The sequence below is a fragment of the Sebastes fasciatus genome, chromosome 12 (genome assembly GCF_043250625.1).
Source record: "Sebastes fasciatus isolate fSebFas1 chromosome 12, fSebFas1.pri, whole genome shotgun sequence".
In the NCBI taxonomy this organism is placed as follows: domain Eukaryota; kingdom Metazoa; phylum Chordata; class Actinopteri; order Perciformes; family Sebastidae; genus Sebastes; species Sebastes fasciatus.
This window is the reverse complement of record NC_133806.1, coordinates 16348926-16365706: the sequence shown is the minus strand read 5'-3', so window position 1 is coordinate 16365706 and position 16781 is coordinate 16348926. Positions and strand designations below refer to the sequence as shown.

Genomic DNA, 16781 nt, shown 5'->3' with positions numbered 1-16781 from the left:
TAGTTTACTTGCTATTATCACCTAATTACCATGAAATTTGCGGACCTGTAAAATGAAGTGTTACCAAAGATTTTGTTGCCAAACTATTGAGATTTCGATATTTCAAAATGTAACATTAGAGATCTGAAATATGAAGTTAGGAGTGTTACAGTGGCTCAGTTGCTTCAGCCAGTTGGACTGTGATTGTCTGTGGAAATCGTATGATAGGCTGTCAACCTGTCCGCCTATTCACTATTAAAGCATGGAAAGCTGACTGACTTAAAATAAGAGGTTAAACAAAGAGAATATTGCATTATTGTGTAGTCATGTAGCTCTCTTTCATGTCAGTAGTTCAATTAAACTCTATTAAAATGCAGCACATATTACTCCCTTCTTTTATATTCTCTCCCTCTCTTATTTTTCCCACATGACCAACACAGAACTGAACTGACAGCACTGCACAAGCAGCAGTGTGAGTGTGAGAACTAAAGGGACAGAGCTTTAGGAGTATGTGAGGTGACTGCATTAGGTCTGCAGCAGGGTCCCTATACTTTCACCACTTTCTGCGTGAGTGGGTTGCTCTGCTTCCTGTGCCTGTGGATGTGGGTGCAAATTTGTGCGACAACTGCAGCCCCACATTGCAGCGGCCCCTTGATACCAAAAGATTCCTGCATCCCACTCTCCTGCTCGCTGCTCCACTGTAATGTATGACTCGGTTTGCTTCTCCTCTGAACAAACAGCTCTGCATGAGCTGTGTCGACACACTGAGCCCCAGGAGGAGGAGGAGGAGGGCAGTATCTCAGATTTATTACCTGTGCTGTATTGCATCTCTCAGCTGTGTTAGGCAGCAGCCCCGGCAGTCAACACAGTCAAAAGGAGCTCAATGCACGGTGAATTGCAATGCAATAGTGAACTGCCCTGCCTGCACATATACTGTACTTGCAATGAGAAAGTTTAAATCCTAATTAATAGCCTCGGGGCTGAAAGTTTATTGAGCACAGCTGTGCCAAAACATCAATTAGGCAAATTCAATCATCATAAAGTGTTAGCATTATATCAGTCAATCATTTTACACAGGAATGTTTGCCAAGATCTTATTACATATATTTTTTGCCAATTCAGCATATATGTCCAGTCACCCCTAAATGCTGCTGTAACTACAGTTTAGCAGCATCCCAGAGGAGGAGGAGGAGGAGGAGGTGGAGGAGAAGGGGGATTCTCTCCTCTTCTCTTCCTCTCCCTCTCTCATTAATGAGCAATCAGTTAAAAACTTTATCGGCCACTATTGGCTTTCTCAGCACTTTTTTTCCCCTCCCTACTCTGTTTCTCTCAACCATGCAACCACCATGTTCTTTCTTCCATTCTGCATCCTCTCCGTTGTCTGCGCCTCTGCATAGCCCTCCCTTCCATCTCTCTTTCTTCCTTTTGCCCCTTTTATTGCTGCGCTTCATCACCTCCATCTTGCCTCTTCCCCTCTTTCTGGCTTTTCTTCCCTCCTTCACTCCTCCTTGTCTTCTGTTGTTTCTGCGTAAACTTCAATTGAAGGGAGGGGAGCCAGAGAATAGAACATTTGATGCGTGTATAGAGAGTACAAAAGACAAGGCCGTTTATTTCACAATGTTTACAGCTCGGTCTGCCACAACTTATTGGCATTCAAAGTGTCCAACACTTCTGCGAAATGTATGGAGCGATTTACATTCAGAGTAGAGACAGGGTCATAGAGATAATTATTTGTCTGCATAGACAAGAGTGTGAGTGAATGAGTGGATCCTGCTGTAGTATGTGTATATGTGTGTATGTGTGTGTCTGTAAGCTTCTCTTCTCTCTTTCACATGTTGCAATCTGAACCGTATCTATGTTTGCACAGAAGGACAACATTGTTCCACATTATGAATATAATCAGAGCTTTGAAATATTTGTTCTAGCTGTGACTGTCAATCCCATATTCAGAAACAAGAGAGAGAGAGAGAGTACTTTAAACAACCTTCTCAGCTCATTGCACAGTTCAGTTTTATACAAAGCGAATGACAAATCCATTTTGAAAGACCTGAAGACAGAATTGTTTGGGTGTTGGTGCTTAAACTGCTATTTTGGATGTGTGGCTTGTACTGCACTTTGTTGCTTGATGTTATATATTGTAGTATTGTCTGTTTTGTGTCTGTTTACATTTACTTGTTTTTATCTTGTGCTGCTAACTATCTTGTCCAGGACTCCCTTGAAAAAGAGATCTTTAATCACAACTAGGGCTGTCACAATATCAGATTATTTGGGCCAAAAGATTTCACGAAAACGATATTATCACGATTTCTATAGAAAATTTGAAATAATAATAATAATAATAATAATAATAATAATAATAATAATAATAATAATAATGCTATCAGTCAAATTCATCTTTAACTTTTTTTATTGTGGGTTTTGTCCCATTTTTGCCAAATTAATTACACTCAAAATACGAGTAGGGAGGTAGAGAGAGAGTCCGTAAACATAACTGTATAGGCTGTTTAAAATGATTTAAAAGGCGCTGGAATATTTCCACAATCTTATCATATGTGTATTATTAACTTGAATAATATTTCATTTTTTATAATATAAAATTATTGTCAATACCGTTATATTGTGACACTCCTAATCTCAATGTTAAATAGAGATACAAAGGTAAAAAAAATGATCTTTATGGCAGTATGCAGGGTATTTTTCTAGGGATAGTACGTTTTCTGCTTCATAGTAAGCATTGCAGTGTACTCTGAAGCTAACATGATTGTTAAAGGTGCTGCAGAAATGAATCACCAATGTCATCATCTGGCATCTGAGTGATGCTCAGGCTCTATTATTTGGATAAAGAGTATTTGTGTGGGAAAAATACAATGACATCTTATTGAAAAGGAATCCTTGGGCAAAGCTTTAATGAAATGAAAATTGAATTGAAATTTTAAAAAAATAAATTAGAAATAAAATCCTGTAAAGAAACCCATCAGTCGTGACACACAGCACACAGAGACTCTGGTCTGTATTGTCAGGAAATACAGGTTTACATGCAGCACATGAGTGTCCAGTTTCTCTACTGAGCATCTTCATGTAGCATCCAAAGACGGCAGTACAAATACTTTATAACAAATTTAGTTAAGTCATGCTTCCAGGTTTTCACATAGATTCTGGGATGAATTTCCTTTGGGATCCTCAAAACTCTGTCAAACTGTCAAAGTTTTTCAAAAAAGAAAAATCTATATCCACCAATGATCATCCGTATTCCATTGAAACATGTGATGCTCTGTTGAAGGTTTCAGTCCATTAGTTGGAAATAAAACTCACCAAAAGGATCAATGCATGAGACGATCTTTCACTTTTTTTAAGACTGGAGTGCCGCCTTTTGGGAGAAACAAACACATCAATCAAACTTGAAAGAATGTGTGAATGTGAGCATCGTCAGGTCTATTCTGTCATGAAAATGTAAATAAATTGCACCATAATGTTTCTGAATCATAGTCCACTCCATCCTACTGAATAGGAAATATTTGCAGTTGCATGTCCCGCTGTCATTAACAGCAATTGTGCTTCCAACAAATCCTCATCTGTGTTATCCCTTAACATCCCCCACTCTCTCTCTGTTTCTGGTCTGTCAGAGGAAGTCTTTTGACAGCGCTTCTCCAAAGTTGGGTGCAGCCATGAGAATAGCGATGGTACAGATGATGTTGAAAACACTGAATCCCACCAGGCAAAGGCGGTCGATGACAGCTGCAGCAAACTGCCACTGCTCTGCCAGACTGAGCTGCCGGTCCTGCTCCTTAACACGGTCCACTAAAAACTGCACCTCCGACAGGAGAGCCTGCAGCTGGTTGTCCACTGCCACAGATCGGATCACACTGCTGTGGGTGTGTATAGATCTCCCTGCTCCAGCCCCGGCCTCTAGGCCACAGGGTCCAGAGGATGTGGCTAATGGGTCAGGGTCTGGGGACAGTGGAGTTTCTTGTGGGGGGCTCCCAAACTTGGAAGATTGGATGTGGTGATGGATAGGTGTATCTCCAGCTGTTCCTGCTGCTGCTCCCTCTCCTTCCCCTCCACCTAGTCCACTGTTAACCCTCCCGTGACTTGTGGTTCTATTCCTCTGAAGTGGCTCCAGCTCTGCAGTGGTCTGGAAGGTCTGGAAGCCCATGTAGAGCAGATGGCCGTTGGGCTGTGGATGCGGATTGGGGCTGGGGTCTCTGTTGATGGGATTGGGGAGGATGACAGCCTGAGGATTGAGCCGGTGGGGCGGTGGGTGTGACAGAGGGTGGTTGAGCTGAGCCAGGCTGGCCTGCAGGGAGTTGAGCCCCTGGGGGTGGATGGAGGGTGCTGGCGTTGGGATGGTGGTGGTGGTATGGGTGGTGGTAGGAGAGGACATGGTCTTGCTCTGAGAGTCTACCTGGCAGCTGGAAAGAGGCGGCTCCGCTCCCTCTCCTGGACGCTTCATCCGCAGGAACCAAGGAACCCACTGCAGCAGAACCAGGTTCACCTGAAACACACAAAGACACAAATACTTATAAACACACGTCAGATGAGCACGAAGGATTCTTTATTGATGATCAGGTTCAACTACATCTACTATCGTGCCACATTAAACCACTAGCTTTAAATCTTCTAGGTATAGCATTTAATCCCATCTTAAATTTGGATAAACATGTCTCTAAGCTTGTTTAGTCTTGTCAGGGGTATTGCAAAGATTTGGTTTTAAAGATACTGAAAATCTCATACAAGCCTTTATTTCATCACATCTTCACATTATTGCAATGCCCTTTTCATCTGCCTTGATCAAATGCCCTCAGGCTATAAAACTCTTACAGCTGTTTTTGCTTCTCTACGCTGGCTGTCTGTTCATTTTAGAATTGATTTAATACTTTCACTCCAGCCACGTTGCTGTATTACTGAATTTATGAGGCTTCACATAATCTGAGATCCTCAAGCAATGGCCTCTTGGCCATCCAAGAGTCCAAACGAATTTACACGTTACTTTTATATTTACTTCGGTTTATTTTTAAGCCCTATATTTGGACTGCATTATTTTATGCCTTAGATTATCATTTTTCTTTTACTTTTACTTGTGTGATTTCCCCTTTTATATATACAAATGTTATGAGCATTGTTCAAGGAACCTGAGACCAAAGATTTTCATTGCCGATAGAGTGCTACAGGAATGTGTCCTAAAACCTGAAAATGAATTAGTATTTCAGCACCTCCGGTTCCCTCATCTCGAAGTCAATGTTTTTTTTAATGAGTTTTTAGTTAGATGCCTGAAATAAGGTCTGCGGTTAACACAAGCTTAAGTGATTTTAACGTTTTGTTCTACCACATAAAAAACGTCAGCAAATATCCCACTCGTGAATTTTTAATACTTTATGTGTCTTAAAAAACAGCTAACAAGTGGCTAAATGAGACTACTAAAAATCATCACGCCAACTCGTCTGCCTTTACAGCCTCGTTGTTTATACTCACGCTTAAGCGACCGTGGGGCAGTTAGTTTATAGCCTAACGTTAGCTTTTTACTTCTAGTGATTGCATTCACGCTTCAAAACTCATAAAAGTGGTGTTCATTTGTGAAGATTATCTTGCTGAACAAAACATGTAAGTATCATAAACGCTTGTTTGCCACAGAGCTTATTTTCTGCAATAATCCAAAACCCAATAGAAAAATCCCATTGGCTTTTTGTTGAGGGAACCATGCAGGGCGATGCTAACTTCCTGGCTGGCCTACAAAAATACGTCATCCCTGGAGCACTATGACTGCTTTGCTGGAATTGAAAAGTGACAAATAAAGTGCCCTCTTTTTAATCCCACTTTTATCATAAAGCTTACCATGATTTTAGTTCATTTGGCTCCTTATTTTATCCATTTTATGTGGATGTTTTGGAGTTTTGTTGTAAAGTATTTGAAAAAAATGTTTTTATATATTGTTTAGAAAAGTGCTCCATGAATACATTTTATTATTATATTATAATTATTAAAACTCACCCAACGTGGCATGTGTCCGCTGTTGGGGTTGTGGTGATGGAACTGAAGGACGATGACTGTGGCCACTACCGACATCCCGACAATCACCATGGTGCTGGCAAAGTACTGACCTGACACAGACAGGAGGGGAGCATGTTTCACTCATTAGGGTGCTATGAACAATGTCAGTCCCCCCCCCCCCAAAAAAAACACCAAAACCCACAAACAGATGCACACGTGTGCTTTCACAGAGAGAAACTGACCTATCAGGGGTACAGAATCTGAAGTGGCGGGCATAATCTCTGCAACCATCAGCATGAAGACGGTCAGAGAGAGCAGAACCGTGATGCCTGGAGGCAGAGACAGGACACCGGGGAGTAGCGGATTTAAAAGGAAAAGAAGAGAGAATCCTTAGTGGAACAGTATATTTGGTATGGCGCGCTTGACTTCTCGGCACAATCATCAGTCTCTCTGACACCCCTAGGAAAACTCATTCGATTTTTGTCTATCTCATCTTCCCTCTCGCCTTGTCTTTTCTCTTTCTCTCTCCTTCCCTCCATCTAAGCCCCCCTGACACACTACAAAAGCTCTGCATAGCTTATTGAAAGTTTTCCAGTAATGTTGACAGACAGAGATTAATAGCAGAAACACTAAAAGAGTGAAAGGTTTTCACAAGGAGGAATATGTAGCAAGAAATACATCTCATCTCACAGCAGATGCACGTCTTGTTTTCCATATTTTCTCAACCGTTCTTATTGTAACACCATCCCTCATCCCTGTTCTTCTCCACCCTCCTCTTGTTATTCCTCACCCAGGCTGATCTTCTCCCCCGAGTTGGCGGGGAGCAGGAAGACCACCAGGGTCATGCAGGAGAGGAGTACGCAGGGGATGAGGAGGTTGAGAGCGTAAAACAAGGTCCTCCTTCGTAAGGTCACCACAAAGGTAATATCGGGGTAGGGCTCTGCACAGCAGTCGTAGAAAACTTCGTGACGACCTCCAGGGACCTCTGAGGGGGCAGAGATGGGAGCAAAGACGGCATTACAATGCAGAAAACACCAGTGAGGCAAAGAAAAGTCTGACATAGGACCAGCATCATAAAAAGATGCTATTGAGCTGAAGTAGATTATAGAGGGATGGTTTTATGAAAATCAAGGATGCAGGGTGGCAGAATATGTTGTTTATATACCACTAAATTCTTCAAAATGTTCATTAAGCATACCTCAACTTCTACTAAAATCTATGTAATTTAAGCACTGTTACTAAGCAGCACTGTTTGTCTCCCAGGGCCTCGGTAGCCTGTCTTCTTACCCACTAGGTCCCACTCTCCGTTGGTCATGTACCCTGACACATCTGCCTCCTTCATCTGGATGTCCAGCAGCCAGCCATCAAAGGTCCAGGAGCCAAACTTCAGTTCACAGCGCTGGATGTCAAACGGGAACCATCGCACGTCCACGTTACAGGTGCTGACGAATATTCCTTGAGAAAAAAGCAGGAAAAGTGAAAGAGAGAAAATATAAAAAATAAAATAAAATCGTCCCAAGATGTACTAGGAGCAAAAGAACCTTGATAAAAAATGTTGTTTGGTGCAGCCATCTGGATGTGAAGATTAGATTTTAGGATTAATTTGCTGCAGCATGAGTAAGTGTGCAGAATGACTGGAGACTGTAGTTTGGTTTTGAGGATGAGATGCTGATTAATAAAAACTTACCTGGAGGCAGATACTCACAGAAGCCGCTGGAGTTCACCAGCACATTGGTCTTAAAGGTGGCATCAAACTTGTCATGAGCACTGGAGGAGAGCAACACAGGGATGAGATAGATTAGAGATCAGCAGCAGCACTGTGTGTGTGTGTGTGTGTGTGTGTGTGTGTGTGTGTGTGTGTGTGTGTGTGTGTGTGTGTGTGTGTGTGTGTGTGTGTGTGTGTGTGTGTGTGTGTGTGTGTGTGTGTGTGTGTGTGTGTGTGTGTGAGTGTGTGTGTTTATATGCCACACATACCTGTTGTAAAGCAATATGTCAGGTGTCCAGACCTGGCCGGGAGAGAAACGGAGGTTCTTAACTCCAGGATACTCTGACTGGTTCCACTGGAGGTAGTGGTCGTACCACTGCTGGGAGACACAAGCACAACAATGCTTTTACATATGAACGTAAATATGAAGACATACATTAATGTACATGGACAACAAACACACTGCCATTCTGATTTTCCATGTTGTTATTTTACTATTGTAATTTCAGTTAACTCGAACATCTTTTGCATGTCTGTCCGTCCCTCCTCTGTTGCCCCTCCTGCTCTTTTGGGGGAGTTTTTTCTTACTCAAATCAAGGGTTTAAGGACAGGTGTTGTATGCTGCACAGACTGTAAAGTGATTTTGAGCTACATAAATAAGACTGACTTGATGAAGAAATATGCACTCAAGTCCAAATCCATTATCATGACACTGAAAGCCAAACTGGAATGGAACTGTGTAGCTGATCCCGCAAGTGATGGGTGTGCATACCTACACATGGGTGTTCACTACACAGATCAATGTCACGTCATTAATTAAATCGTTCATTATGCTCACCATCTGTAGCCAGGCATTCGTGGTGAGGATCTGGTTCTTTTCATCCTTGCATAACACAAAACATAGAATAGCTGATTTAATGTCTGTTTTGCAATTTAGTTTTGGCAATAATGCAACTTTAACATTCATACCAATCAAGGTTATGTGAATTAAATTGAGGGAGAGTGATCCCTCTTTAATGTGTAAAAATGCACTCCTAAGTTCAATTCAAGCTATTATAAGACTTCAGCAGTCTGAAAAATTAAGTGGATATCTTCAGTCTTTAGTATAAAATTCAATCTTTGTGTTACTATCCCTCAACATGGAAACACTGTCCATGGAAACACGCTAACATTACCTCAAGTTTGGGAGGTATCCATTTGATTCAGACTGATCAAACTTCTTATTAGCCTCAGCTGAACTTTATAATGCATTTTCACGTTGGAATTGCATTAGGAGGAGATATATTAAGAGTATATTTCTCATTTGAATGGATTGTATGTGTGTATAAATGTGTTTATGGTGCATTTGTGCCATGCGTACCACATCCATGACCTGCATTAGCGTGAAGGAGAACTGAACAGTGAGACTCTGGGAGTCGTTAGCCACCGGTCTCTCCATAGGGTTGTAGTCCTTCAGCAGTTCCCTGAGCAGAAACCGCTGGTGAGGACCCTGCAGTGATACTGAGTTCAATTGAGGGGAGAGGATGGGATGGAAAAAAATGGGAGAGTTGAATCCAGAGAGAAAAAGTGACAGTTACAAAGTGAAAGCTGTGTCAGGGAAGACAAGCAGAAAGCACTGAAGAGAGAGCGAAAGCAGAAAACCGGTGTGATTACAAAGACTGTTGGATAGTTTGGGAGAAAGTGGTGTAGAAATGGAAGACCAGGTGAATGAAAGAAGAAGAGAGGGAGAGAAGACATGCTCCAATGGAGGTAAAACAGAGGGTGGACTTTTCAAGATAAAGGAAAATGTTTAAAGATGGAGATGTAGACGTAGATACAGAGTAGAGTAGAGATTACACAGGATAAGAGAACACAGAATGAAAATGTGTGAGAGAAAGAGAGGAAAGAAAGCAGGAAAAATCCTGTTCCTCCTAATCAATTGCGTCTCTGATTGATCACCAGCAGACAGTCCGAGTCTTTCCCACCGCTGTAAAAATGTCAGTTTCATTTCATGCAGGAAATAGTGAGGCCATTAAACACTGAAACACCCCAGACGGACACACACAGCAGCACTCACGACGATGAGAGCAGGGAACTATCTCTCTTTCCTCGCCCTATAACTCCACCAATTCACTTTTGATTCATTCTCAACAAGGCAATCGCTTTGATATAGAGGGAGCTATCATTGGTGGCTATAAGAGGCACACTGAATACGTTTTTGTTTTTTGTTTTTAAATAATAGGGCCTACACTTTAAACAGCTCCACAGTGCCTCTTCTGCAGGAAACCAGCACATACCACTTTATTTAGTGTTAAATGGTCTGAGATTAATGCACTTGCTGCATTATGTCAAATCTATATTCATTTACTGGACCTTAATTAATATCAATATGACTCCACATGATGGTACGCCTATAATTCAGATTAATAGTCCCCAGTGTCCATAATGTCCAAACATATTAAATTAACCATCATAATCACCCTTCTGTTTCTCTCAGCATGTCTATCTATCTATCTATCTACAGTGTCGATCAATCTAAATGTGTCTCGTGGATTACATCGGATTATTTCATCATTACAACTCAACTCCTTACAACTGACTCACATGACAAAATGGGACAAAATGTGCAATAATAGGACATTATATGTGCAATATCATGGACATAATCATGACCATTCTGTATTACTGTAACCATGCAAATCTACACTTACTTATACTGTATTTGCACCCTATTGTTTTTTTTCATTTTTTATTTTTATATTTGCACTCTTTTGTACTTTGTATTGTTACGGCTGCACAGCAATTTCCCTCTGGATAAATAAAGTTTTATCTTATCTATCTATCTATCTATCTATCTATCTATCTATCTATCTATCTATCTATCATCTATCTATACATCTATCTATCCATCTATCTATCTATCTATCTATGTATCTATATATCTATCTATCTATCACAGCATTGTTTAATCTCAAAAAAATGCACAGCTCAGCTCTGTAATCTGCAGTAAAGATGATTGCATTTCATACTGTGGCTCTCTCATTACAAAAATAAATCCATTATTTTCTGTCTGGCTGCACCCCAGCAGACTCTCTCCCAGTGCTGAAATGAGCTGCTGAGTGCACAGTTATTAGGAACAGAGTGCTCGCTGACACTAGGCATGCAAGAGCACATACAGTATATACACAGCACATGCAGAAACACACACACACACACTTGTTCGAGCACAGTAAAGCACCAATGAAAGTCACTCACCTTGGAGCAGAGTTACAAGTATCAACAGCCAAAGAGCCACAGCCTGCCACATACTGCATTCCTCTGTATGAACAGAGAAAGAGTGGAGGAAGAGGGAGAAATAGAGAGAGAGAGGATGAGGGAGAATGAAGAAAGGGGGGAGTGAGATAGAGAGCGGGGTCTGAAGACGAAGAAAGATTGTAGAAAAACAAGTGGAGAGAGTGTGATACCGGCAGTGGCGGAGAAGGGAGAGGAGTGGAAAGGGAGGGGGAGCAGAGTGAGTGAGAGATGCAGTGAAAGGAATACTCCTCTGAAGAGGGAGATGCTGTGTGTCGGAATCAGTCAGATACTGAGAGCTGGGCATACACCAACCAGCAACTCACATTCACCCTTCATGCTTCTCATCAATTCCTGCAGACTTTCTGATATGCACATATCTGTCATCACATCAGTCATCTTCTGTTTCACCGTGCACATACTCACTGATTTTCACCCCTGGCGTTGGATCTCAAGGGGGGCTTTGCATTTTTGAGAGAGTCTATGGATCCAGTTCATGGGATTATATTGCAGCAGTAATCCAGGTGTCTTTAAAGCAAAGCTTGGGAAGGAAATAAAAGGAGCAAAATAACAAACACACTATTTGCCTACAAGGAAACATTTCAAATCAGTCAAACAACAGTTTTAAATTACTGTATCACAGTCTGTCTTTTTCTAAGACCCCCTTTTTCCAGCAATATTCAAAAGCTGTTTTGCTTCTTTACTGCAACTGGTAGAATCTGGCATCAGTATTCACAGAGTAATGGTGACACCCACTGGATATGATAGCAAAGTGCAAAACTTTAGCTTGCCAGATATAATCAGTGGTCTCCTAAAAGCTCACTATATTATAAATACATTTATTGTGAGTCAAAGTTCAACAAACATCCCTTGACTTGTTTTTACCAAAGAGGATGGTGGAGGAAGACACTTCATCACATGGTCAGAATTCAACTGAATAGACCCTCTCTCTCTATCCCTCTCTCTCTATCTCTCTCTCTCTCTATCTCTCTCTCTCTCTCTGGTTTTATTATGGACTTATGAGCATATTTCTCCTCCCCTATAATAAATATGTGATGCCCACAAATTTAAGGACAGCCGACTGATTGTAATGTCTTTTTTAGAGTATAACTTTATTTTTTTTTTAAAAACATATAAACATACAGAATATATTGTGTAGGCGCACTGGATGTAGCCAGGTGTCTACCTCAGTATAACGACAATTTAGTGCCACTCACATCCAATTATGACTTTGAAAATGGCTTGAAAGACATTTTCCCTTGACAACACTTGACAAATTCCTTGATATTTACATTAAACGGAAGCTCAACAGAATATAAAACAAAATTGAGCAAGACATTTTCTAAATACAGGCTGAGTGACCACAACCTGACCATTGAGACAGATCGACACAGACATATCTGGTAACCCAGAGAAAATTGATAACAGTCTAAATAAACTCAAATCTAATGGGGGCAGAGGACTTCAGAGTTTAGGCCTACCATTTACTTTACTAAAATGGCTGATTCTGTTATATTTTCAAGATTTATTTTTTATATGAGCTTTTTTGTCATATAAACTGTATTTACTGCCCCCTCCTGTCCTGTATTTATTATATTTACTTATTTAATTTAGATGTTTATTATGTTGCTGTTTTATTGGTGTTTTTTTAATCTTGCACTATTTGTTTTGTACTTTGTAAACCTTTGTTTTTCAAAAGTGTTATACAAATAAATAATTTATAATAGGCCTGTGAGAGAAAACTGACAACATGTAAACCCTGAATTGAACTATTAGGTCGAGCCAAAAAAGAAAATTTGAATCTCAGTATACAGAGAAGAGAACCCTGCTCGAGTGACAAAAATGTGTAATTTTGGTTGCAACACATTGATTCAATAGTTTTATTTGCCATTTGCACCTATAAGTACATTGGAATTCTGATCAGTTTACACCGAATCAGCTTTACGAAAAGAAAAAAGGTAGAAAAGGCACAAGGTAATTACAGTACAAAAATAAGTAGCACATTCAACTCAAGACAATAAATAAATCAATTATTAAAATATAAAACGCCCTCAGTGTAGTCAATAAATAAACTAAACTACCCTCTGCATCGGAACGATACCCCCAGAATACAAATATACAGTATATATGCTCCATGACCATGTTAAAAGAACTTGTAGCTCTCAAAAGTATTTAAAAAAAAAAAAAAAATTAATATATTTCAGACAATTACACAGTGGAAGGCAGCATATTGCACAGAATTACAGTCCATTCACTTCAGGTGTACTGTGTGTCAATAATGGTATGGAGGTGAGGTGTGGGGTATTTGTGTCCCTCTTTAATGTCCTTTGCCACCAGTCTTATTGTAGCTTATCATTGCAGCAGTATCACTGTGAAAGTTGAAAACTAAGAGCATGTTTATCTCTGTAAAGATATCCAACAGGAAAGATTTAAGCTTTGTAAAGCATCAATAATATTCTGTAACACTCATTTAGTGAGTTCTTTTGTAGAATATCTATTAAATCAAAGTGTGCTTTAATCTCTTTGAAGCCTTGACTCAAAAGCCTTCTTTCTTCCTCATATCTCTCACAATGCAATATGACATGCTCCACCGTTTCCTCTTGTCCACAATAACCACATTTACCTGTGTCATGTTTACCTATTTTAAATAGTGTGCTGTTTAGTCCAGTGTGTCCAAATCTAAGTCTTGATATGATTAACTCAAAATGTTACAGTAAAGCATCATGGATAGGACACATCTGACATTGTCTCTTCTGCACTATATTCAGTTTTAACAGTTTTCTTCATCTCCTTGTATTTTTATATTTGGTATATATTTTTTTGTACTTTGCACTACTAACTTTTTTACTGCCTTTTTACTAACATGTTTTGCACTATGGAACTGTGATGCTGGAAACTTGAATTTCCCTCAGGATCAATAAAGTTACTATCTATCTATCTATCTATCTATCTATCTATCTATCTATCTATCTAACTCAAACTGTGTCAGTAAAGCATCATGGATAGGACACATCTGATATAAAATATTTGAACCTTGCCAATGCTGCTACGTCATCCACACGCGCCTCGTAGCCGTGTGTCGGGTCGTAAGCAATAAGCGTCACCTCTCCGCGCAGCAGTTCTTTGATTGTGTCCATGGTTATCACCGCATTAAAACACTGACCACCAACAAGAGCCCCAACAAGAGGCGACAACACAGCGAGTTCAGGTAACCGACTAAAGCCGCTGAGGTTGTTTAAAGTGTGTTAATGGCTTGGCTGAAGAGTGGTTTGCGTTAGCAGATAACGGATTGGCTGGGCTGCAGGCGATAGTGTGGAAATGGTGCAGTGCCAGTGCGGTGCTACTGCTGCCAGTCACAAGCTAGCAGGCTAGCGTTAGCTGGAGGAGGGACGATGCTAACACAGACCGCTAACATGGCTTTACCGTGACACATTTAGACATTTAGACGTCTTAAAACACGCGTGTCTCGTTGGTTTTGAGTCACATTTAAGCAACACGTCTCACCTGTAGCTGTTCCAAGTTAACGCTTTATGTTCATTCAAAGAACACATAGAACAAAGAAGAGATAACAGCGAGGGCTTTTGAGTTTCATCCGTTGCCCTGGGTTTCTCAATCCGTTGCCCTGGGTTTCATCCGTTCCATCCGTTGCCCTGGGTTTCATCCGTTGCCCTGGGTTTCTTCATCCGTTGCCCTGGGTGATTAACCCTCCTATCTAGATGCTAACTTGTATGAAGAAGGGTAGGTTAACCTCAGAAGAAATCCTCAGTGTTTGTTTTTGTATAGTAGTTTTTTCATCATAGCAGAGTTTGTGTCCTCCACATTAAGTTTATACACAAATGTGAAACAGTGTAGACTGTTTATATATATATACATACATATATTATATTGTATTGTATTATATTAGATATATATTAACCCTCCTAAAATAGTCGTACCCTTTTTTGAAATGGAAAACAGGAGTGTGTCCATCTCCTTTTAGCATCACATAAACTCAGAGATAAATATATCCAGAGCGTCAAATAGCTAGATGCTAACTTGTATGAGGAAGGGGAGGTTAACCTCACAATAAATGATCAGTGAATGTGTTTTGTTTTGTTTTTGTATAGTAGTTTTTCATCACAGCAGAGTTTGTGTCCTCCACATTAAGTTTGCGATGATACACAAATGTGAAACTGTCTAGACTGTTTATATATATATATCTATATATATCTATATATATAGATATATATAGATATATCATGACGCTACGTGTTAGCTGATGCATCTTGTTTTTTGCACTATGCCCTTTGCTGCTGTACACTGCAAATTTCCCCACTGCGGGACTAATAAAGGAATATCTTATCTTATCTTAATGCAGCTTGGTACATTTATACTGGAAATAGCAGATTTGATCTTATACCTATACTGAGTTTGGCGCATTTTACTGAAACATAAATGGTGGGAAATCACTTCCAGGACACTGATGAAGTAAGGTTTGGCTGTGATGTGAGTGTTTTACTAAATCCATGTGTGAAAAGGGGCTATATTGTTCCCTACAGACACAACATGTGTCTTGTTTTAGTGACCTTCACCTTATAGTACTTTTACTTTTTCTTTTCTTTTTCATCCCATCACAACCTGTAACAAGATATCAACGTTTTACTGTGATATTTGTATCTCCCCCAAAATGTATTACATTACTATCAGTCTCCATCATTCTCTCAACCTCTGTTTTATTTTTAATGTGAGAATCTGATCTGAGCATGTGATGTCTGTCTCCTCTGCCTCAGTCTACTGTGTATACAGCATGCTTTCAAGAGAGGATGTCCTTGCAGCTCCACAGTACCAACACATTGATTGTTTTTGAGGTGGACTGCAGAGACACCATACGTTTATTACTTTGTTTTGGTCATGTATAGACACTTCTGCCCATCTGTATGTGTCTGTGCATCAGTCTCTCTGCCCTCGTTGCGCCTCTGCTGGTCACGTGGCCAACAATGGAAACCTAACTTAGAGTGGGAGAAATGAAATCGAAACTTAACTCGAGTCTGTTTCCCTTTCCTTACCACGGACCATGCGCTGTATAATCCTCTCAATTTCGTGGTGCGATAGTTAGCAACGTGTTTTTACAGCATATATAAGCGAGGGACATCGCTGGTCTTTTCATTGTGGAAGCTACAGAATAAAGGACCTGGCTCATCGAAAGCGGAAGACTCTGCGTTTGAAACCTATTTTTCCCGTTTTCCAAATAGCATCTTTAACAATCTACAAACGTGTTTACTCTGTGATTCGTGATTTGTAAATTGCTATTATTTTAAATTTGCGTGATTCTCGGTGAAAGTCCTTTCATCATTTGGAGGCTACAGGAGCAGCAACGTTGAAACCTCCCACCTTTTTTCCCTCTCTGCTTCTACTTTCATTTGACCTACTGTAGGTGAGATTCACAATACTCTGTGAGCCCACTGGGCCTGAAATGTGGTGTGTTGAATGCACAAGTGAAGATGTGTGCACTGGATACGGAGCGTGTACCAGGTTTAAAGCTTCAGTAGGCAGAACGTTTTTGTTTTTTTTGCATCATTGGGCAAAAGTGTTCTGAGAGAAAACTAGACTTCTGCACCTCCTGATGGCTCTGATTTCAGGCTTTAAAAAAAATCTAGCCTGTGACAGGAGACTTTGACCAATCACAATCTTATTTCAGAGAGAGAGCGTTCCCATTGAGCGTTCCTATTGGCTGTGCTCCAACTTATCTCAACATTGGCTACCGGGTTACAAACTTTCTAATTTTACAGCTAAACAGTACACTACAAGATGTTTCTGAAAACATTTGAGGAGAGAAATAGGCATTACAGTAACAGAATATTGA

General features: G+C 40.3%; 2 protein-coding genes across 10 annotated transcripts in view; one reads left to right on the top strand and one right to left on the bottom strand.

The window, feature by feature from the left end:
• Positions 1-1563: 1563 nt before the first annotated feature.
• Positions 1564-14665, bottom strand: LOC141778983 (neuronal acetylcholine receptor subunit alpha-7-like). Of its 7 annotated transcripts, none has more exons than XM_074653582.1 (12): positions 14444-14665; positions 11366-11480; positions 10904-11063; positions 9030-9169; positions 8508-8552; positions 7939-8048; positions 7652-7731; positions 7252-7419; positions 6755-6949; positions 6207-6293; positions 5965-6074; positions 1564-4471 (listed from the first exon to the last, which is right to left on the bottom strand). In XM_074653582.1, the coding sequence occupies exons 3-12, from the start codon at positions 10953-10955 to the stop codon at positions 3599-3601; spliced, it is 1860 nt and encodes a 619-aa protein (XP_074509683.1). In that variant the 5' UTR covers positions 10956-11063; positions 11366-11480; positions 14444-14665; the 3' UTR covers positions 1564-3598. The 7 variants fall into 7 exon arrangements, with proteins under 7 accessions (XP_074509683.1, XP_074509684.1, XP_074509685.1 ...); XM_074653583.1 differs by having other exon boundaries at positions 10904-10966; XM_074653584.1 differs by lacking the exon at positions 11366-11480 and having other exon boundaries at positions 10904-10966.
• The window catches only part of adar (adenosine deaminase RNA specific), a 19464-nt gene continuing 16670 nt past the window's right edge, over positions 13988-16781 (top strand). For 2 of the 3 annotated variants that reach the window (XM_074653577.1, XM_074653575.1), the window contains exon 1: positions 13988-14147. The gene's annotated coding sequence lies outside the window, so the exon portion shown is untranslated. Of the gene's footprint in view, positions 14148-15861; positions 16353-16781 lie in introns of those variants that run through there. The other variant, XM_074653576.1, reaches the window with a different exon arrangement.

Excerpts from the sequence above, each read along its gene's own strand:
- LOC141778983 (XM_074653578.1), bottom strand. The coding sequence starts at position 11,246 with ATGCCCAGCTCTCAGTATCTGACTGATTCCGACACACAGCATCTCCCT. Across the intron at positions 9,170-10,903 it reads ACTTGTAACTCTGCTCCAAG|TATCACTGCAGGGTCCTCAC; the intron begins GTGAGTGACTTT and ends AATTGAACTCAG. Across the intron at positions 8,553-9,029 it reads TAATGCAGGTCATGGATGTG|GATGAAAAGAACCAGATCCT; the intron begins GTACGCATGGCA and ends GTGTTATGCAAG.